This window comes from Neofelis nebulosa, chromosome 2 (genome assembly GCF_028018385.1).
Source record: "Neofelis nebulosa isolate mNeoNeb1 chromosome 2, mNeoNeb1.pri, whole genome shotgun sequence".
Taxonomy (NCBI): Eukaryota; Metazoa; Chordata; class Mammalia; order Carnivora; family Felidae; genus Neofelis; species Neofelis nebulosa.
This window is the reverse complement of record NC_080783.1, coordinates 136,400,205-136,422,852: the sequence shown is the minus strand read 5'-3', so window position 1 is coordinate 136,422,852 and position 22,648 is coordinate 136,400,205. Positions and strand designations below refer to the sequence as shown.

The following is a 22,648-nucleotide window of genomic DNA, read 5'->3' as shown; positions in this document are numbered from 1 at the left end:
TTTTTTAAATGTTTATTTTTGAGGGAGAGAGACAGCATGAATGGGGGAGGAACAGAGAGAGAGGGAGACACAGAATCCGAAGCAAGTTCTAGGCTCTGAGCTGTCAGCACAGAGCCTGACGTGGGACTGGAACCCACAAACTGTGAGATCATGACCTGAGCTGAAGTTGGATGCTTAACCGACTGAGCCACCCAGGCACCCCTTAACAGATTCTTAAAGGGATTCTTGGCACAGACAATGGTAACAACACTGGGCTAGGATATACAGGCTTCTAAAAGGGAAGAGTGTTTTAACAAAAGTTAACATAGTGATATAAAAAAAAAAAAAGTACCTTGTTTAAACTTGGTCATTTAAGAAAATCTTTCAATGACTGATACAATAATATGAAAGTTTTATAATCCTATGATTGAACTAGCTTTTCCTAAAATGGTCAATACAGTTTTAACTGATGATTTCACTTTTCCTTTGAGAAAACTAAAACCTCAGTCTGTGAAAAAACTATCTAAGAACATCACTGAAAAAAGGGGACATTTTCTAGGGCAGTGATTTTTTTTTTTTTTTTAAATACTTGCTCTTATGAATCAACAGGATAATTATACTAATCTTGAAAACTGTTTTTAAAAGCTTTAAAAGAATATTGACAGAAGTGTAGTTTTAAATGTACAAAACATCCCACATAGGCCTTTCAGGTTAAAAGGAGAAGGGGGGTGGGCCTGGTGAAATGGACAATTGTATTAAAGCACTGAGTACCTGGCAGATGGTGGGGGCTCTGGGAATGTCCTTGTTGCTGAATGAATCAGTGCAGTAATCCTATCCGGTAACCAGGCACCTGCCAGTAGTGTATCAGGTAGTTTGTACACAAGAACTCTTTTGATATAATGATCAGACCACCCTCTTATTATAACTACAAATACATGTTGAGATTTCCTCATGAGGTTATATTTTGTTTCAGGTTCATGGGCTTTGGGGGGAAGAAAAACAAATTATTCTGGAGACAGTTCACATAGTTTAAAGAGGTATCAGGCGTTCTAAAGCAATGTTAATTCACATGGGAGTAGGCATACATAGAGTTTGCAAGGTACAGAGTCCTTCCTGATTCCTTCAGAAATCCTCAGGCAAGAACTTCTTTAATGGAGAATCCCCAAATGCCTTCCACCAAATCTTTATGAACAACTTTTCTCTAACATTTTGATTTCTACTCTGATCACATGTGCAATTTCATTAATGAAACATATTGGGTTTGAAATAAAATGGACCACACAGAGACACCTTTTTCTTTTTAAAGAAACTGCTCAACCTATTTTGTTTTAGCTCTAAATGAAAACATAAACCATATTTTGTTTTGTACAGCCAAAGAAAATTTTCAAGAATATCCCTTTCCTGGGAAAGTTGGAGGTAAAACATGTAGAGGTCATGGCTGCTGACAGGAAGACCTGTTCATTTTATCGCTTTTGCAATGAGGTGACAACTGATTGCTTTGGAGACGCTGATTGCTGCAGCCATTGCTGGGCTAGCCTAGTCACCTGTAAGAGAATGATGACTTGGTCACCACGGTCCCCATGCTATAATCTACTTAATCTGAGCACCATCACTGGCAGAGCTTGCTTGTTTAGGGAAGTGCATGGGTTCTGTTTTGTTTTTTTTTTTTTTTTAATTAAAGAGCATATTGTCCAGGCCGCAGTAATGTCTTCCTGAGCTCCATCAGGCTGATTTACAGTTTAATTAAACATGGTATTCTAACCAAATGATATGAAGATTTTACTTTTAAGCATGGCAAACAACTTTACTGGAAGGCTACTTAAAAAATCTGTTGTTCTGAATGATGCATTAGCTCTTGTTTTTGTTTTTTGCGTTTTGATTTTTTTTTTTTTTTTTTTTTTTTTGGCTTTGAGCTGAATTGCACTATCTTCGACCACCTCTTGTTTTGGAACGGTTGAGTAGTTTGTGGTCCCCTGCCCTAAGCTGAACAAGTGCATGATTTGTTATGTCACTGCCATCCGAGCAGAGCCTGGGCTATTTGTGACTCGTGTAGCATGTCAACATTTTCTCTTTCTGAGTTGTTGTGACTGGTTTTTCTCCAGGAGTGAGCCCTCCAGAATGCAGGGTTTCACATAGCTTTCCTTTCTGAGATAGAAAATGGCTGCCTAGGGTCAATACCCTCATCTTAATTTGTATTGTTCTCTCATAACAGTTGTCGTACTTCAGTTTATAAGTACTGTTAAATGTTTATATGCTAGATTGCATGCTTGTCATGATTTACATAGCAGTGGTAGAAGTCTGATTCTCAGGTAAGCAGTCCAGGTCTGGAAATTTCTATAGGTTCAGTTATATTAATTGATAGATATTCAATACTGTATTCTATCTTTTATCTAGTTTTTACCTTGCTACATGAAATAATTACTTTACCTGTAATTAAGATCATTCCATTGCTCCTAGCTATGCAGTGAATGCATCCCTCCGTAGTCCTTCTCTTTTGTTTGTAATAATCCTTGGCCAGTACCTCTCCCTTGGTTAGCATCGAATATTCATTCTACTGTGAGTGCTGTGAGATTGGAGACTGAGGTTCTGCTCCCCTTGTTACCATGTCGTTCAACACTGTGTTTGGCACACATCAGCTGCTCAGTCCAAGCTGACAGAACCCACAGACTTCCTTCAGCCACAGTAACCCAGCCTGCAGCTTCAGCAAACTGGTTGCCTAGGGGGCTGCATTCAGTTCAGTCATGCTTTCTTAGGCATGCATGCTCTTTAAAAACTTTGAATTCATGGTCAACATCTGTAATTTATGAAAATTTCCACTTAATTCTGAATTTTTGGCTTCTTTTACATATTAAAGTGTGTGATAGCGGGCTCAGTTTCCTACATGAGAGTAGGAGGTTGGAGCTAAGTCTGCTTGGGATAGGGCATGCTCTTCTGGTTTAACACCTGACCCACTTCAAATTCTTGGCCCCAGAGAGCATCTGAACTTGGACCCTCTGGAAAAATGCCATTTAAGGCAGCTCAGTTACTGAATCATTAAAGGAACTTGTTCCTAAGGTGTTATCATCTGGAGTGCAAGAATTTACAAATTGTGATACAGTTTTCTGAGGTATCTGGGGCAATGTGTTTTTTATGACATGCTTTTAAAAGGCATTTAGCATGATTTGGAGTTCCTAAGAGAAGTTAAATGTCTTTTGGGGCTACTTGACCAAATGGATAGTGTTTTAGGAGCCACATAAAACATTTCCTGGGGTGACAAGTCACATTTTTATGCAATAGCATAGTGGATTTTGGAGTGCTGTCCCTGGACTGTCAACATCAACATTACTGAGGAACTTGTTAGAAATAAAATTCTTGGGCCCTGGTCAAAAACTCTAGGGTTGAGGCCCAGCAATCTGTATTTTAACAAGCTCTCTAGGTTACCCTGAGCCAGTCTGCTAACAGGATTAAATATAATAATAAAATATAATTTAGATTGATTTTTTTTATTTCTGAAAAGTTTTAGTGAGATTGATTAATTCAACCAATTCTGTTGACCTGAGAATTATTTAAATTTTGCACCATGAAACTTACTGTGACCTTATAAATTGAGATTTACCAAAACTATCAAACTCAGTGAGAAATTTCTGAATTTCTAACATCTACCATATTTGCTGAGAGAACTCAACTGTCTGTGATCTGACATAGGAGAAATATATTGGCCAAGTGTGATAAGCCAGGCCGTCTTTGGCTCCTGGCTTATGTTCTCTTGGTAAAAGAGAGACACAGAATATTCATTATACTTCGGCCTTGCCCACGATCTCTGGTTTGGGAGTCACTCTGTGTCTGGTCAAATTGGACCCTCTGGCACTGTTGCTATGCTTTAGGAAACGATGGACTGTAGCAATAAATGTTAGCTGTTATTATAGAGGGCTGGCTGTGTCCACTTAAGAAGGCTTGGAAGGATATATACTGCATATATACTGCAGTTGCTAGGTAGAAATCTGAAATAAATGTGGATAGGGGCTGCAGGTTATCATTTGTAATTGGTCATGTGCAAGAGCAGGCAACTAGGCCAGAGGTCTTAGTATTCCTTCTGTGACATCCTCGATCCTTTTGTATTTAAGGCTATATTCATTTGTTTTTCCAGTGGCTAGCATTACTTTGCTATTGTACACAGTGTTTTTGTAATCTCTGAGCTGCTCATGTAAAGCAAAAAGAATTTGTTAAGAGCAGATAGCTCACTGAAAGCCAGAGGAGATGGTCTAACTTTGCAAGGGCTCTTCTTGAAGGGCCTAGTCAGCATACCCGGCCACAGAGGAGTTGGGCCAGAGTAAGGAAGAAGCAGTTCTGGTTAGAGGCATTAAGTTCTCTTGGTATTAGGGTAGAGTATGAGAAAATACCTACTGGGCTCATTCATAAAATGGAATCCTTTTATCTGCAGACTGTCCCTTTCTTCTTCTCCATGGTAAGTTCCTCCATGAAAGATCTTAAAAATGAGCCAAAGGTTTCTCTAAAGGTACTGGAATCATCAGTGTCTCCAATGGATAGTATCATTTCTTCTGGAGTGCTTTAATATGTAGTAGGTTGTTTTTTTTTTAATTTTCTTATTTGTAAGTAAGCTCTACACTCAGCATGGGGCTTGAACCTCACAACCCTGAGATCGAGAGTAGAATGCTCTACTGACTGAGCCATCTAGGCACCCCTGTGGGTTATTTTTAAAATTTATTTTATTTTTTTAACAGAGTGACATGTTTAATATTTGAAAGTAGAAAATATTAGTTTATGTATATCAATCTAATCATACAAAGCATTAGCTAAACAATTGGCAAGATGTTTTGTTATCCCTGAAAAAAAATTTGTTTTGAGTAAACTCTATGGCTAGTGTGAGGCTTAACTTATGACCCCCAAGATCAAGAGTTGCATGCTCTACTGACTGAGCCAGCCAGGCACACCATCCTTGAAATTTTTCATTTCAGTACCAGGTTATCTGCTATGTTGAACAGCATTGCTTGTGTAAGACTGGGGCAGAGTGACCTATAAGAGGGAGGCCTGGCCATGGCAAGGCAGAAAGTTAGGAAAAGGCCAGTATGACATAAGATTTTTCTCTGTTATCATTTACTTTGAATTAGTTTTGATTCCTTGAGTGAGAACTGAGCCTCAGTGATCTGACCTGGGAGATACTGGCCAAGCTTCACTAAGCAGATCATTTCTTGATTGTAGTACTTTTGAAACTTTACTGAGAAAAATAATTGAATTCCAAAAACCTCTAAGCAAGGTAAATGCTAGGAGCTTTAAAAATTATCCTAAAAATTAGATGGAAACTATCGTTTAATTGATATAAAAAAGTTAGCTATTGTAATGTACAGCATGGTGATCATAGTTAATAATACTATATTATATATTTGAAAGTTGCTAAGAGAGCAGATCTTAAAGGTTCTTATCATAAGAAAAAAGATTTTGTAATTGTGTATGGTGATGGATGTTAAAAAATTATGTTTCCATCCTATAGGCAGCTTCTAGTAGGAGATATTTAAAAAGTTAAAATTTGTAGGTATATTTTATGAAGAATATTCTTTATCTGATGTAATTTCTGTAAGCTTGTAAAGTTTAAAAAATTCTTCTGAAGTCTGTAAAATTTTAATTTGTATTATATTTACTTTAATGCATTTTTAAGTTTATAGTGAAAAAAAAGTTTCCTTCAGAATTTCGTCCTGTAGCTTCATGGTTGCTGTTGGAGGGTTCAGGGAGGTCTCTGCATCCCAAATACTTTAGAATAAGAAAGAAAAAAAAAACAAAAACCAAACAAAAGCAAAAACTTTGAAAGCAACCAAAAAAAAACTGTTGGTGATGGAAGCACACCATTATGAGTTTGTCCCTTTTGGCAAGTGGATTTGTAAAATAAATTTAATTCCACATTATTAAATGATAGCAATTGTTTGCTGTGAAATCTAAATTCTTAGTGGAAAAAGGCATCAAAACACATAATCCAGACTTCAGGATCAGTTGTGGATATTTTTCTTCCCCACGAGTGTTTTAGGGAACCAGTAAATGTAATTAGTTAGGGGCTGGGAACGAGAAGAGCTGAGTCCCTTAGGCTCAGCCTGACTCATGTTTATGGGGGCCTGGCCTGTTTAAGGCAGTGTTTAGGTGTTTGGGATTAGACACCATAAAATATGCTTATATCTTAAGGGCTTTGACTCTCCGTTGGGTAAATCAAGCCTAACTTATTGATGGAGAACAATAGGTGGCAAAAACAAAGCAAAAGACAGACTTGCAACAAGCAAATAATAAAATAACAAAAGGAAATGTCCAGCAGACAGTTTTCTCGAATTGAGAAAGCAAGGAGACAAGTGTCAGCACCATTGATAGTGACCTTGAAGTCTTTAGATAACTTCAGTGTTTTGACTGAACTGAATTGAATAAAATGTACTTTTTAAAGTTTTATTTCATAGGGATAATTTACTAAGCCTGTCTGGAAATAAGGACCTTGGTAATGAGACCCGCTTTGAGGCAAACACTCTTCAAAGTTCAATTAAAAAAATTTTCTTAATGTTTATTTTTGAGAGAGAGAGAGAGAGAGAGAGCAAGCAGAGGAGGGGCAGAGAGAGGGAGACACGGAATCTGAAACAGGCTCCAGGTCTGAGCTGTCAGCACAGAGCCCGATGATGGGCTTGAACTCACGAACCGTGAGATCATGACCTGAGCCAAAGTTGGACGCTTAACTAACTGACTGAGCCACCCAGATGCTCCTCAAAGTTCAATTAAGAAGAGCAGTGCCATTTTCAGAACATGTGATTCTGGGTTAGGAAGGAAGTGCCTGACTTGGGGTGGTGAGGGTTTCCAGGCTCATTGCTGGGATACATATAGCTGCATTTTCTGTGGTTACATTAAAAAAGCCAGAATGTTGCAATTTCATGTAGAATGGACTTCAGAGTTTGAAGAGTTTCTTAACTTACAGAAAACAGCAGAGTGAATGAAGAAAGGTACGTAGTTGAGGTCTCTTACATTTCTAAAGGGGCTGTAAAAGTAGGTATTCTGTGGGTTGTAGTCAATGTGTAAGGTATAGAACGCTGCTTTTATAGTCAGTTTGAATTTGTAGACAAATATTAAAAGGTACCCATGTATTTGTGTTTTGAAAGCCATTTGTCAAAATACTGTGACTGTTTTGAAATATGAAGAAATTGAGCAGATTTCATTTAGTTGCGTCAGTGTTCTCATTGTTTTATGTTTGAGTTTGCTTAATACTTTGATTTCATTTTAACACATCTTTTATTTGCACACTTCTTGTCATGTTTAGCATGTATGCAACATACTAAGTTGCTTATTTTGGATTTAGCTGAATCCTTGAGCATGTAGCATATTGCATGGCATATAGCAGGTGCCTTAATAAAACTGTTTGAATCCATGAATTTAACATATGGTTATTGCATTAAGATATTTGCTGATGTGACCCTTTTGATGGCTTACCTTTTCCCACTAGCCATTTATTTTCAGATAATTAAAAAGGGATTTTTATAGAACATTCTAGAAAGAAAATATTAGTATTGATGTTCTAGTTAATATAGGCACTTGAAAATTTTAGAAGAAAATAGACTGATTGACACATTTAAAAATAAACTGTCTAATATGAAAAGTAAAGATAACTTTTCTGGAACTGGGTATGGTATGTAGAGAAAGAAAAAGGATGAACAAATACTCACCTGTAAAAAAAGAACTTACCATTTGTGGCAACATGGATGGACCTAGAGGGTGCTAAGTAAAATAAGTCAGACAGAGAAAGACAAATACCCTATGATTTCACTTATATGTGGCATCTAAAAAACAAAACAAATGAACAAATAGCAACAACAAGAAAAAAACCCAGAAACAGATTTATAAATACAGAGAATGAATTGGTATTTGCCAGAGAGGACGGGGGTGGAAGGATGGGTGAAATGAATGGAGGGGATAATGAGGTACAGACTTCCAGTTATAAAATAAGTAAGTCATGGAGATGAAAACTGCAGCAGAGGAAATTTAGTCAATACTATTGTAATAATGTGTGGTGACACATGGTGACTGGACTTATCATGGTGAACATTATGTAATCTATAGTACTGTTGAATCACCATGTTGTGCACCTGAAGCTAATATAACATCGTATCTCCACTATCCTTCAATAACAAAAATTAAAAAAGAAAAAAAGGATGACTAGACTTTGTGTATAAGATTTAGAGTAAATCTTCCAAAATGGCCCCCATTAATAAAGATGCCAATAATTTAATTATTTCTCATTGTATGTCTCCCTTCTTGGAGAGAAATGTTTGTTATATTGTCAAATCCGCATTATGACTGGGCTGCAAAAAGTCTGAGCCAGTAACCCTCATCCCTCAAATATGCTCATGGACAATTGCCATAGAAATGAAAGTTGAAAGTTGGTACATTTCACTGATTGTGACACATCTTGGAAGTTGAGATGATGTATACCTTCTGTATATTTTAACACTGTCTCTATGGTTACACTCTTTTTATTCCCTCTTTTTAGTCATACAGTTTATCAAGAAAGAAAATAGTGCACTACACCTGTTTTGATCAACGGAAAAGAGCAAATGCAGCATTTTTAATAGGTGCTTATGCTGTAAGTACTTTTTCATGATTATTTTCTATAAACAGGCCAAGGGAATGCTAACACTGTCACATAAAATCCAGGCCAGTTTTTCAGTGGAATTGGGAGATGGTGAAAATTACTAGCACCCTGGGAATTGATGTGGAATGGAAAGTGTGGACTACTATCCATGGGCTATTTAATTCTCAGATTTTATTTGTTAGTATCTAATGACAGAGTCTCAGAACCACAGTGGGGAGCTTGGGTCCCACAGTTGTATGGGTGTTTTTAAAAGAAGAATATCCAGAAAGAATATATCCAGGGAAAAGAATATATAGTGGAAGATTTTTAAAGATTGTTGAGGTGTTCCTTTTTTGCATAAGAGGAAATCCTAGATTGCATGGGGAAGGATTGTTATTATTATATTATCATTATCCATCTACTAATCTATATACATGTTTGCAGTAGGCAAACCAAATATAGGTCCTGCATATATTACACTTCCCTACTAACTAGACAAGACTTTCCCAGAAACATTTTGATTGCAAATTTTGTTCTCTGTAAGTACTAAAACGTAAATGTGAGTTCCATGTGAATGTGCTACAGCGTTTTGGTGTGAATATTTCTAGGATTTTCTATATGTACTGGGATTGGACAAAAACTTGGAAGGCAGAAGCCCACCAAGGCTAAAATTAATTTGTAACCTGTAATAACTTTTTAGGGACAAGTGTGATATCCATGTAGGAATAGGCTGGTTTAAAGGCAGGGGAGAGAGGTGTCACTTCCCATCATCCTTGGGGAGGGTTTGTGCTTCTCTGAAGCCTGAAAGCACACTGCTGTGTGACCTTTCCAGGCCCTCCTGAAGATCTTGACGGAAGGAGGCACCAGCTACTATGTATCACACTCTGCTACATTAAACCGAAAGCTCTAGGGGAAAAAGCCCAGACAGATGTGGTGTTAGAAAGACTATCAGCTGTTGCAGGGTGTAGGCTGAGAGTAGCCGCAGGCTGACAGCCTGAGTGTAGCCTGGGGCCTTGTTTCCAGGGCTGAGATGCCCAGCTCTGGCCAACTTTTCTCCCTGTGGTGTGGCCACCATGAAGCCGTGGGCCATCCCTTGTGGTACTTTTCTTTCTCACTCTGTAGGCAGCAGGGTATAATACAAAGAATCTTGACTAAGAATCAGAAAAACATTTTTTCATCCTGAAGTGGCTCTGGGATGACGGGTGAGCCACTTTATCTGTCTTTGCTTTATTTAGTTTCCTTATCTGTAAAATGATAGGGTTGGATATGATGACCTCTAAGTTTCCTTCAAATTCTGAGGATACAAAGATTATTTGTAGCACCAGCCAGGCCATTGCTTTTGTTTTAAAGGCACACATGAAAAGCTGGCTGTTGGCATGAAGGCTTAGTGAAGTGCTGGTAAGCTGAATGAAGCAAGCATGCTTATTTTTCACTTTACATTGATAATTATTACTCATTTGGGACTGATAATTGACAGTGTGTTTAGAATATGGAGAGCCTGTAATAACCTTTGGATTCAAGCCATGTAAACAAGGGTGTCTTTGGTGATGCTGTGTGAGCATGTTCTCTGCGAGCCCTTTGTCATAAGGGATCATCAGGAAGAGGTCATCTACTGCTCTCTCGTTCCTTCTCTTCCCTGCCCTCTCCTCTTCCTCTCTTCTTTCCTTCTTTTTTTTTTTTTTTTAATTTTTTTTAATGTTTGTTTATTTTTGAGACAGAGAGAGACAGAGCATGAATGGGGGAGGGTCAGAGAGAGAGGGAGACACAGAATCTGAAGCAGGCTCTAGGCTCTGAGCTGTCAGCACAGAGCCCGACGCGGGGCTCGAACTCACGGACCGTGAGATCATGACCTGAGCCAAAGTCAGATGCTTAACCGACTGAGCCACCCAGGCGCCCCTCTTCTTTCCTTTTTAATGCCCGTCTTTCCTGTTTCTGGTGTCATCTTTAATTTTATCATGGCACCTCTAGAGTTTTGAAAGGAAGTTCAGTCATAATAAATGCACTGAGCTGGGGATAAAATACATCAGATGCAGAAGTTTCCACCACTTTAATGTAACCCAATGAAGGAGAAGCAGTCTCAGCGGGATTGAAGAAGCGCTGAGGGCAGCATGAGCTTGTCTGACACACTAGTTCGAAAAGCGGTGTAAAGTAATTCTTCTTGTACTGTTCGTTTCCTCATTGATTGTCGTTTCCAATTTTGAAAACGCATTCCCCAGAAAGCTTTTTGACACAACACTTAATTAAAATGAAAACCAAGAATTGTATTCTTTCCTTAAAGAGAATTTTGTGCCTTACTTTGTATTGTGTGTATGCATTTAATTGTTGGCACAAGTCTTATAAGAAGAGAGTCTGTAATGTGCATTATACAAACATCTCAGTGAAGTTACACGTACATTAATGTTGCTGTTTGGATAAGTCATGGTCTCCTGGGGGAATCTTCCTGTTACTAAAGTCAGATATCCAACTACGTGTTTGTATCTCCATGGTATCTCACATTTATCTTGGCAAAACAGAACTTTTTATTCCTTTTCTCCATGAACCTATTTATTCCCACAGTCATTGCCTTTTTAGTAAGTGGACTGCCATCAGTGACTTGCTGAATCCAAGAATAGTACATTTTCATTCCTCCTGTTTCCTCTTCCTACATTATACTCATCAGTAAGTTTGGTCAACTCTGCCTCTAAAACATATATTGAGTCAGAATACTTCTTTCCATCTCTGTTGTTATCCTGTAGCTCCAGCCACTGTCTCTGTTTACCTGGGTGACCACCAGAGCATCATACATTGTTTCCTTTTTACACCCTTGCCTTTGTTTAATCACAGCTGCCACACAATTGTCAGAGTAATCTTTTAAAAATATAAATTAGGTCATTCATGGCTCTGTTTCAAGTCTGTCTAATGCTTGCTCACTGTTCTTGGCATTGAATTCAACCTCCTTACCAATGCCATTAAGATCCCCCTTGATCTGGCCGTGTCTACCTCTGTGTTCTCCTGGCTCAGGATGCCCCCGTCACACTGGCCTTCTAACCATGAAAACCTCAAACTTATTCCCACTTGAAGACCTTCATATTTCTGTTCTCTCTGCCTGGAGTGTTTTTATCTTAGACCTTTGCATTCCTGATTCCTTATAATAATCACTTCCTCAGAAAGACTTCCTCTCAAGTTTTACTCTGTTCTCCCCACCTCCAGTCACCCTCTAGTTCCTTGTTGTTTTATTTTCTTTATAGTGCTCTGCTATTTGAAATTATCTGATTCATTTATATATTTACTTGTTTATTATCTCTTTCCTAGACTAGAGGGTAGGGACCTTGTCTGCTCCGTTCATTGCTGTGTCTGGGAGGTGATAAAATACTTAACAAGGGGTTAGGCCCAGGGAGTCAGCAGCTGAATTGGAAGCTGGCCACAATGGAGCCTTCCTGTTATGCTGAGCCATGAGGAAGTCCAGGTGAGGGGTTGTCCCAGGGAAGAGATGAGGTGGCCAGTGCGGATGGCCATGGCATGCCGTGGGCAGCAGCTGTTTACATACTGGTATGGAACTATTTCAGTATTTGAACTCTTAGAACTGTGCCTGGCACATAGTAGGTGCTCTGTAAATATCTACTCAATGAATGAATAATGAGATGACAAAATATGAAAGAAGGAAGGAAGGTAACTTCAGAAGGAAACTGCAAATCATCAAATTGGACATAGAGGGTAAAGTGGTATCTTATTAGAATGCTGTGGTCTTGACTGAGCCAACTATGGCCTTTAAAGATGCAGATTCAAAGCAGAGATCAGAGCCCAAGGGCAGTTACCACCTGCACAAAAGTCACATCATCACCTTGCCTTTTGTTGTTGCTATTGTTGTTTTAATTTTTCTTAATGTTTATTTGAGAGAGAGAGAGAGAGACAGAGCGCCAGCGCGGGAAGGACAGAGAGAGAGAGAGAGAGAGAGAGAGAGAGAGAGAGAGAGAGACAGAATCTGAAGCAGGCTCCAGGCTCTGAGCTGTCAGCACAGAGCTGGATGTGGGGCTTGAACCCACAAACTGTGAGATCATGACCTGAGCTGAAATCAGACGCCTAACTGACTGAGCCACCCAGGCGCCTTTGTTGTTGTTTTTGATAAACTCTTTTTTCCCCAATTTTTAAAATTGTGGTAAAATACATACAATATAAAATTTACTGTTTTAGGCATTTCTTTCTTCTCAATTACTTTGTTCATTGAAGTATAATTGACATATCATTATATTATTTTCAGGTGTACAGTGTAATGATTTGATATTTGTAGATGTTGAAAAATGATCACCATGATAAGTCCAGGTAACATTCATCACCATACATAGTTTGGAAAACATTTATTTCTTGTGATGAGTCTTCATAGTGCAATGGTATTAGGTACATTTGTATTGCTCTGCGTTAGATGGTGACTTTAAGTATGTCACACAAGCTTTTGTAGTTCTACTTTCTTATCTCTAAGTAGGGGAGAGCCTTTTTACATTTTATCTCCTAGAACTGTCATGAGCATTAAGAAGGAGATAAAATATGGAACATCATGTTCAGTGGGAAATCGACAAACCCTTCTCTGTGAGTGATTCGAAAGCCAGGGTTGCTAGAATGAGGTGGCCCCTGGGGATCACAGTGACACTGGACAGATGGATGACAGGCGCCGTTTCAGGGAAGTCCCTACTCAGGAAGTGTCTCTTTATTCCTAAGCTGTGACGTTATACTTGTTGAGATGGAGGGCACAGATTTTACGAAGAGATCAACTTTGTCGGGAAGGTGTTTCCTTCCCAGGACTATACTCAATGCAGTTTTGGAGTTGGGAATTAGGATGCTTGGATCATAGTGGCATCCACAGCACTTTCATATGAGTTTAAAGAAGATGGTTCTTCTTCATTAATTAATGAAGTTAATTAGGTTCTTGCCATGTGCTTACAGACTACATCCTCGCTTGCTACTGTTTTGCTCTTGGTTCACAGAACCATGATAAAGAGGTCAAGGAGAATTTGGATGAAGCACATGATGACTAGGTGATTGGAAAAATTATATGTGTGAGAAGTTAGAATAAATGTGATGGTTTAGCTTAGAAAATGAAATTCAGAGTTAAAAAATTAAGGTTTCTTTTTTATTCCCCTAGATATGTGGAGGAGGCTTAAGCAGAGGCGGTAACCACAATGTGTTTTCCTTAACCCACGTGTTAAGTCCTCATATTGCCAAATAAGGGGTCTAATTATGGATTAACTGGGACAAGGCTGAGCCAGATGTCATGTCTGAATTAGAGATGACAAGGCTAAGGTTTGTAGACTTTGTAATCATGTCTGTGTCTGCTATTTATAATGTAGACTACACTTAACACCTTAGTAGTTCTATTCTACCTCTAAGTCTACTGCTAATTGCAAAGAAGCTGTCCTCCTCCTGGCGTTTTGGTTGAGAACAGTGACCTTAGCAGAGCCACAGGCTTGACCTTGAATGCACTTGTTAGTTTTATGTCTTGAGCAAGTTATTTAACTCTTCTAAATTCCTGGTTTTCTTTTTTTTTTTTTTTCATCTTTAAAATAGAGATAATAACACCCCACCTAACATAGTTGTGGTGAGGAGTGAAGGAGGTCACGCTGATGAAGGTGTCCCGGGGCAATGCCTGGCATTTGAAGCATTTAGGAATGGCTGGCAGCTCTAGGGAGGAAAGTTGTGCGGCCTTCCAGAAAATTTTCTGAGCTATTGTCTTACCTCCCTTGAAGAGCTGAAACCTATCCTCCTCTCCACCCCATTTTACATTTACATCCTTTCTTAGCTCAGAAACACTCAGATGGTTGTTAGTCTGTTGGTTGCTTGGGATAAATCACCGGAAGGTGTAGTAGGAGGTGTTTTTTGTTTGTTTTGTTTTGTTTTGTTTTCTAGGATGTTATTTACATTTTAAAGGAAGAAACTGTCTAAACCAAGTAAATTTTTTATTTTTGACATGTGTGTTCAGGCATTCTTTAGTTCAGTAAATATTTATTTGGCTCAGGGGAGCTTTACCCAGCACAATGGTGGGCCCTGGGGAATATAAAAAAAAAAAGAAAAATAGAAAAAAGAATGAATACCTGGCTTAAAATGGGCGACAGGGGAGTAATAAATAATTGAGAAAAGTGTGCAGTAGGTGCCAAGTTGGATAAATAAAAATCAACAAGTGTTTTCCCCACCCTTATTATACATAAGGCCTTGTTCTCAGGGTTGAGGATGCTAAGGTATTGAATAACATAGTCTGCCTTCTGGAGGGAGTGTTTAGGGACCAGAGTCAGACCTGAGGAGAGGGAGGGATCAACCCCAGGCTAAGCTGGTGAAGGACTATTGAGGGGTGTGGGGGGTAGCATGTTTTCTTGGGGGGGAGGAAGGGTGGGGAAGTGATTAAATATATTTTAAATATCTAGTTTGAAAAGGGGATAATTCAATGAATTTAATTGAAAAAAAATTTTTTTAACTTAAAAAGTGGCATAACCACATCATAGAAGAAAATTAGGAAAATTCTTCTGCACTGACATCATTCTAAACATGAATATTCACTTAAGTATAATTGCGGTGTAGTTTTGTGAACATTTTTTGCTTGTCCTACATACGTTTTGCCTTATTGCTACTTAAGATGATCAAATAATATTCCATTTGGAGGGCATACCATTATTTGTTTAACATTTTAGGTTCCTTTCAAATTTTTTATGATGTGACAAACACTTTTGACATTATAAATGTTTCTTTTTGTGGATTTTTGTCTTTAGATTGCCAGAAGTGGGATTCATAGATTTTAAATTTTTTTTTTTTTTTTTCAACGTTTTTTATTTATTTTTGGGACAGAGAGAGACAAAGCATGAACGGGGCAGGGGCAGAGAGAGAGGGAGACACAGAATCGGAAACAGGCTCCAGGCTCCGAGCCATCAGCCCAGAGCCTGACGCGGGGCTCGAACTCACGGACCGCGAGATCGTGACCTGGCTGAAGTCGGACACTTAACCGACTGCGCCACCCAGGCGCCCCAAGGGATTCATAGATTTTAAAAATGCAAGCAAGTTTTAGGTTCTTGCAGCATATTACCATATTTAAACCAGTCTGCACTAAATTTGGTATTAAGTGAAATGTCCTCTCCAATGTCCTGTACCTTTGCATACTGGGTATAAACATTAAAGATCTAGAAATTTAATTGGTGAAAATGATACCTCATTGTTTTACTAATCTTTTTTTATTATTATTAATGAGACTTATTATTCCTGTAGTTTTATTTGTAGGTTTATTAACTTTTGAATAGCTGGTGTTTTAAAATAGTTGGATGTTTCCTTACTTGGACCATTACAAGTTGAAAAGTATCAGCCTCTTCTTTCCTTTAAGAAAAGAAGTCATTTCCCTGAGTCTAATTTGTATCAATAGAGGTAGATCGCTAGAAATCACACCCATTAGTCCAAATTTCTTTACAAAATTAGGAAGTGCATATACCTTAAATTCTGTTACTTTACAGATGCTATATTAATAAGTACTTCTATTTACCTCAATACAAAGGAACTGTTGATAATGGATCTATTGATTATCCAATACCTAGTGATCTACTGAATATATACAAAATTATATTCAGAGTAGTAATACTTAAAAATGGTTTATGTGTATGTGCTTAGCCCATTGAAAAATGGAAACCAGGCCAACTAACTTTGAATTTATAAAAGTTTGGGACAAGCATGTTAAATTTCCTTTAACTCACAATTCATCTGTAAATTGCAGTTTCAGACCTACTCTAACTTGTCATCAAAAGGCTATGGTTTAAACAAACGTTATCTGAAAAGATAGGTAAAATCCTCAAAAAAAATGTTTGTTCAAAATAATAAAGGCATTTACCTTAAATATTTATTAAAACAGTGATATATCAGCTACTAGTGTTCTGTAACCTCTGTGGCTTCTCGGTAAATCTAACAGATCGCGTTTGCTTCTGCTTGTGGAAATTGTGGAGAGGAAGGGAGGCGTGGCATGGCTGGGGCAGGGCAATTTCCTGTTTTGCAGTTCCTTCCTTTTATAGCTTGATAGACAAGAATGCTTTTGTGATATTACCTGTAAAAGGGCCAGTCAGGCTTTTATCTTCGTAGGCTTATATTTTTGGTGCTTTCAAAACAGGTGAGGCTCCCTAAGATCACACAGCATTTTCAATTTTAAACTCTGAATTTGGAACTTTTGTTAGTCTTCTACATACAGATAGAGCAATATTATCTTTTATTCAACCCTCCTTGTGTGTGACATTTAGCTGTGGGCTGGGAAAATGAGCTGTTTGCTTTTCATCTGTGAAAGGTTTGTTTCTCAAGTTTAACTGAATAATTGTTTTGTATTTTTTTTCTGTTCTCTTTGTGGCATCCTGATAACAAGCTTCCTCTGTGCTGTGAATAAGCTCACAGATTTATATACACATACATATGTACACACATAACACACACATGCATGGTACTTAGTACTATATATTTAAGTACTGACACACTGTATGTTTACCATAGCTTACGAATTTTGGAATCTTAGTAGCCTCGAAAAGGCATATACTTTCTCTGTGAAAAAGCTGATGTCCATTTGTTTCATTTATATACTGAATTAATGGGATGCACTTTTTTACTGCTTGGGATTGTGTATTTACTTGTTTATTATCTCTCCCTTCAAGGGAAGGAACTGTTTGTTCCCTACAGCAACCACTGCATCTGGAACACCGTCAGAAACATCCTAAGTGCTCAGTAAATATTTGTGGTATGAATGACTGAATGTTTAATTGATAGATAAATATTAATTACATTGAGAAAAACACTGATAAGTAAAAGGTAATTTTCTACAATTCTTGAAAGATTAATATGGAGTAATTTAAAAGCTGTAGTACTTTTAACAGCAAGAATCGTAGTGTTTTGAGGCATTAATTAATTTTTTTTTAAAGTTACTGAGTAAAACAAGGTGTTTTATATAACTCTTTACAATTGTAGAACTGAAATGGGCTTTGTTAATATGTACAACCGTTTGAAATCAGTATTATGGGTGGTAGTCTTAATTTTGGCCTCAGCAGTTTTTGTTTTTCTCAATGGGGGAAAATCCTTATTTATACATTAGGTGGTTGCTAACGAATGTCAGTAATTTTTTTTAACAGCTGTCCTTGCAACTTTAGGATAATATTCACTAAGAAATAACCCAAAAGATTGGAAGAAGAATACTAGAAAAAATTTTAATCAGAGTTGAATCTTTAAAAATTTTAACTGAACGTATTTTTTGATAGAAAAAAAATTTTTTTCTTATTTTTATTTTTTTTATTTTTAACGTTTATTTATTTTTGAGATAGAGAGAGACACAGCATGAACAGGGGAGGGTCAGAGAGAGAGGGAGACACAGAATCTGAAACAGGCTCCGGGCTCTGAGCTGTCAGCACAGAGCCCGACGCGGGGCTCGAACTCACGGACGGCGAGATCATGACCTGAGCCGAAGTCGGACGCTTAACCGACTGAGCCACCCAGGCGCCCCTAGAAAAATTTTTTAAAAGAGGTACCCAAAGCCTTGAAGATAATGTCCATATTAGAGTATGACTTGAAATGTATTTGTAATGCCTGATATGACTGCAGGTGATTGGCCCATCTCGGTTAGTTTGCAATTAACATGTCCTATATATGTTTGCCTGGGCCTCACTTAGCAATTCCGTGAGTCTGAGCCATCTCTGTTCAATTTTATACAAATATCCAGACTGAACAGACTCACATTTAGATGTATCCCCAGTGAAACACTATAGGCTTCCTAATTGGTGAGACATTTACTAGAATATATACGGAGACTGGAGGTAATACTTCCAAGTTTAATGCAAAATGAGGTTATTTGGTTGCTAAACAACTACCGTGGTGATTTCCACCCTGGTAAAAATCAATATTGAATCCATTTGGTTATGTTTATTGTTTTCTCTTAGATGAAAAATAAACCAATTTTAATTTAGAAACATAGACTCACTTTTGCAGACTCCTCAAAGTACCTCCCGGAAGAAATTCACAAGGAAAAACTCTGCTCCAGTTCTGCTTTCTCATGTTTTAGTTGGAGAATCTGAGCCCAGAGAGATCTAGTACCTTGCCCAAGGAATAAATCCAGTTAGTGAGAGACTAGAACCCAAATCCCCAAGTTCCTGAGTTGGAGCTTTATCCATTCACAGCATGTAACTGAGCAGTGCTAGTCTTGGAATAGTACTGCATCTAAACCAAAATATTTTGCAGAAAATTCAAAATAGCATGTAGTGTGGAAGGGCAGAGTTTTCCAGTACAAGGCAGTGTTTCACTCAGTCATACAGTTTCCTTTCCAGGTAGCTTCTGAGCTCTAATTCTGGCTCATGGGGCTAACATCCCAAATACCTTGTGTACCAGCCAGACGCAGCGGCAGCTCTTTGCACATGCACAGCGGCAGCTCTTTGCACATGTACTTTGGCAATGTCCATGGATGTCTTAGAGTAGGTCTAAGTGTCAGGAGTGATAGGAGAACAGGAGAGCCAAGGAATGACATGAAGTAGGTTAGGCTGTATCTTAGGACAGGGTTTTCAAGCTCTTTTCACTATAAACCACAATAAGAACTGTGTTTTACATTGCAGTTTAGTACACACACTCTCACACATAGTACACACACTATTCACATGTATAACTGAAACAAAATGTCCATGAAACAGTTCTTACCTTATAATAGGCGAGGCATACTGACATTTTATATTCTGTCCTATTTTATTTAAAAAAATTTTTACCCATTCGATTGATTTTGCTACCTGCAGTTTGCAAATTACCTGCAGCTTGCAAAACAGCCATTAAAGAATCTGCTTCCTATGCTTAGATCTGAAATGTGTTTGCATGTTTTTTTCACCATCCGTTTTGGCACTGAACCCACAGGTGACTGTTTGGTCCTTCTGGGTTACCCTATGGTTAACCTGAACAGCTTAAGGAAAATGGAAAGTGTTCTCAATTCCTCAAAAGGCTCCCATGCCTAAATATCAAGATGTCCAACTGGCTTCCACATAATATTGATTCAGTTGATACTTTGTTAGGAAAAGCTGTTTGTTTCAAGACCTCAAATAATACAATCTATCTTTCCTTGTGTCACTTTGATTTGAATCACTAGTGTTTCTCTTAAACTCCTGCTCATCTCCTTCTTCCTGGTCACCAAAATGTGCCTTTATTCACTTGTGACAACCTTGAATGAGAAAGCCTGTGCTCAGGTCAGCACTGGGGGTGCTAAGGAGCCAGTGCCCAGCCTGTCTCTTTGGGTCTGTTATGTGAGTGTCTTATCCATGTAGTTTGTTTCTTTTTTTAATGTTTATTTATTTATTTTGAAAGAGAGAGAGAGAGAGAGAGAGAGAGAGAGAGAGAGAGAGAGAGAGAGAGAGAATGAATCCCAAGCAGAATCCACTCTGTCAGTGCAGGGCCCCATGTGGGGCTTGATCTCACAAACTATGAGATCATGACCTGAGCTAAAATCAAGAGTCAGATACTTAACCAACTGAGCCACCCAGGTGCTCCCATCCAGTGTAGTTTCTATATTCATGCTGATGGTATGGGATGTCCTATGCACTTCATGACACCTAATCTTAAACCTTAGGTTTATAAGAGGTTTTGAATACATAACTTTAATCTTTGTAAGTTTCATTTCACAAAATCTTTTCTGTTTGATATAGTGAGCCAAACAGTAGTCTTTTCCCCATTATGGACAAAGCCCTCTCTGTAGGTGTTTTCTGAAATTTTAAATAAAGGAGGAGCTAACTGGAGCTTCCATTCAGGTTGCTGTGTGTTGAGTTATTCCAAAGACTTTTCATGCCCAAAATGTGGTGATTATGCCTGTAAGTTAACCATGCCCTTGTCAGCTCCTAGGTTTCTGTGTTAGTGCCACCCTGCTCCTGTGTCTGAGTTCTCTTCTTTATTGCTCCTCTGCTTCACTCTTGCATCCCCTGTGCCCACTCCCTCCCACCTCCCGAGACAAATACTTTTAGGGCCCTTGAGTTTTCATTATGGAGAAAGTCAGGGATGTGGTTAGCAAATTCATGGTTAATCAGAGGGAATAGTGGGACTAGGAAAGTGTAACCTCAGCCTGAAAGAACTATTTGGAGTTGCTGCAGGACCTCAGAGAATTATTTGATAGGGGAGTAACATTCATTGTTTGTCATTTCATGTTAATGAGTAGACAGACCAGCCTTTCCACGTGAAGATATGTACTGTAGGATGAACCAGACTTTTCATTCTTTCATGAGGGTATATGTGAGTCATTTAGTGGGGCTTGCTTTGGGAAATTTCTAAGTAATAAAAGAAAACCAGAATTCCCTTCTCAAAGGAATCTCTCCTGATGTTTTCTCCATAATTTGTTTGCCCACTCCTTCCCCACCCCTTAATTGTTTATTTTGTCGTTTCTTATTACCTGACCCAGACCATGGCTTAGTTATTGCTTTTTTTTTTAACCTTGTCTTACAATTTATTATGTACAATGTAAGCTACTAGAGTAGGCTTTTTGCAATCACTTGCTTCGCCATTTCTCTCCTACCAGAGTAAACTTTTTGAGTGAAGGGATGACTCTTCCATGTGTTTGTATCCCCAGTGCCTAGCATAGGGCCTATGTGTTGTTTTAAGGAATAAAGGAATGAAGGATGTATGAGACAGCCCTGGAGGGAATTTGCATTTCCGTGGTGACTGATTTTGTGTTACTAGTGAGAAAGGATGTGGATGGACTCCACACCTGGGGTCTGTATCATACCGCTCCAACCCCCAGGTCCTGGCTTGACTTCTTCACCAGGGTCTTGGCTGCAGTGCTTTCAGTTTGAAATCAACTGCTTGTGGAAATCAGTGGGAATGGATCCACCCTGTACAAAGAATTGAGGAATATGCTGTAATTCTTCTAATAGCACTGCAGGGTATTGTCTGTCTTAGAACTGGGGACACTTTAAATCCCACTAGCTGAGGGACACCTGGGGGGCTCAGTCGGTTGAGCGTCTGACTCTTGATTTTGCGTCAGGTCATGATCCCAGGGTTGTGGGATCTTCCCCACGTCCGGCCCTGTGCTGAGCGTGGAGCCTGCTTGAGATTCTCTGTCTCTCTCCCTCTGCCCCTCACAGACCCTGCTCATGTGAGCGCTCTCTCTTTCTAAAATAAAAAATTAAAAAGAAAAGTTAATAAAAATAAATCCTGCTAGTTGAATGTGATAAGTTATTTATGTTCCCTTCAAAATGTCTGGAATTTTGAGAAAATTCCTAAAGTCTGTAAGTGAGTACTAGTTTTAGCAGCAAGCTACATCTTTTACCTGGAGCCATATTTTAAGTTTTATTCTTTTTTTGGAAACACATCTGTGAAATAATGGAAAAAGCGACAAAATGTGGTTAACGTTAAAATTTTTTTCAATGTTTTATTTATTTTTAGAGAGAGAGAGGGAGACACAGAATCTGAAGCAGGCTCCAGGCTCTGAGCTGTCAGCACAGAGCCTGATGCAGAGCTCGAACTCACAAACAGGGAGATCATGACCTGAGCTGAAGTCGGACGCTTAACTGACTGAGCCACCCAGGTGCTCCAACATTTTAAAACAGTTTCTAAAATCGGGTGCCTGGTGGCTCAGTTGGTTGAGCATCCAACTCTAGATTTTGGCTCAGGTCATGATCTTGGGGTTCGTGAATTCAAGCCCTGCAATGGGCTCTGTGCTGACAGTGTGGAGCCTGCTTAGGATTCATTCTCTTTCTTTCCCTGTCTCCCTCTCTCTCTGTCTCTGTGCCCCTCCCCTGGTCAAGTTCTTTCTTTCTCAAAATAAATAAATAAAAACTTAATAAAAAATAAACCTAAACATTTGGGGTGCCTGGATGGCTCAGTTGGTTGAGCATCCAACTTTTGATTTCAGCTCAAGTCATGATCTCAAAGTTCATGAATTTGAACCCCACATGAGGCTCTGCGCTGACAGCATGGAGCCTGCTTGAGATTCTGTCTCCTTTTCTTTCTGCCCCTCCCCCATGTGCTCTCTGTATCTTTCTCAAAATAAATAAAATAAAATAAAAATAAACTTAAAAAAAAACCTGTTTCTAAAATCATTTGTTTTTTTTGTTCCAAATCAGATGTATGAATTAAAACACAACCACAGCATGTTTTAGG

At 38.6% G+C, this 22,648-nt stretch overlaps 1 protein-coding gene across 9 annotated transcripts in view; it reads left to right on the top strand.

The window, feature by feature from the left end:
* CDC14A (cell division cycle 14A) overlaps positions 1-22,648 on the top strand; it is a 187,151-nt gene that overhangs the window by 27,534 nt on the left and 136,969 nt on the right. For 8 of the 9 annotated variants that reach the window (XR_009257914.1, XR_009257913.1, XM_058716415.1 and 5 more), the window contains exon 4: positions 8,483-8,575. The exons of the other annotated variant lie outside the window; for it this stretch is intronic. Coding sequence is in view for 6 of the 8 variants with exons in the window: in XM_058716415.1 (XP_058572398.1) it covers positions 8,483-8,575 (93 nt within the window). In the remaining 2 variants the exon portion in view is untranslated. The remainder of the gene's footprint in view (positions 1-8,482; positions 8,576-22,648) is intronic. 9 annotated transcript variants of the gene reach the window in all.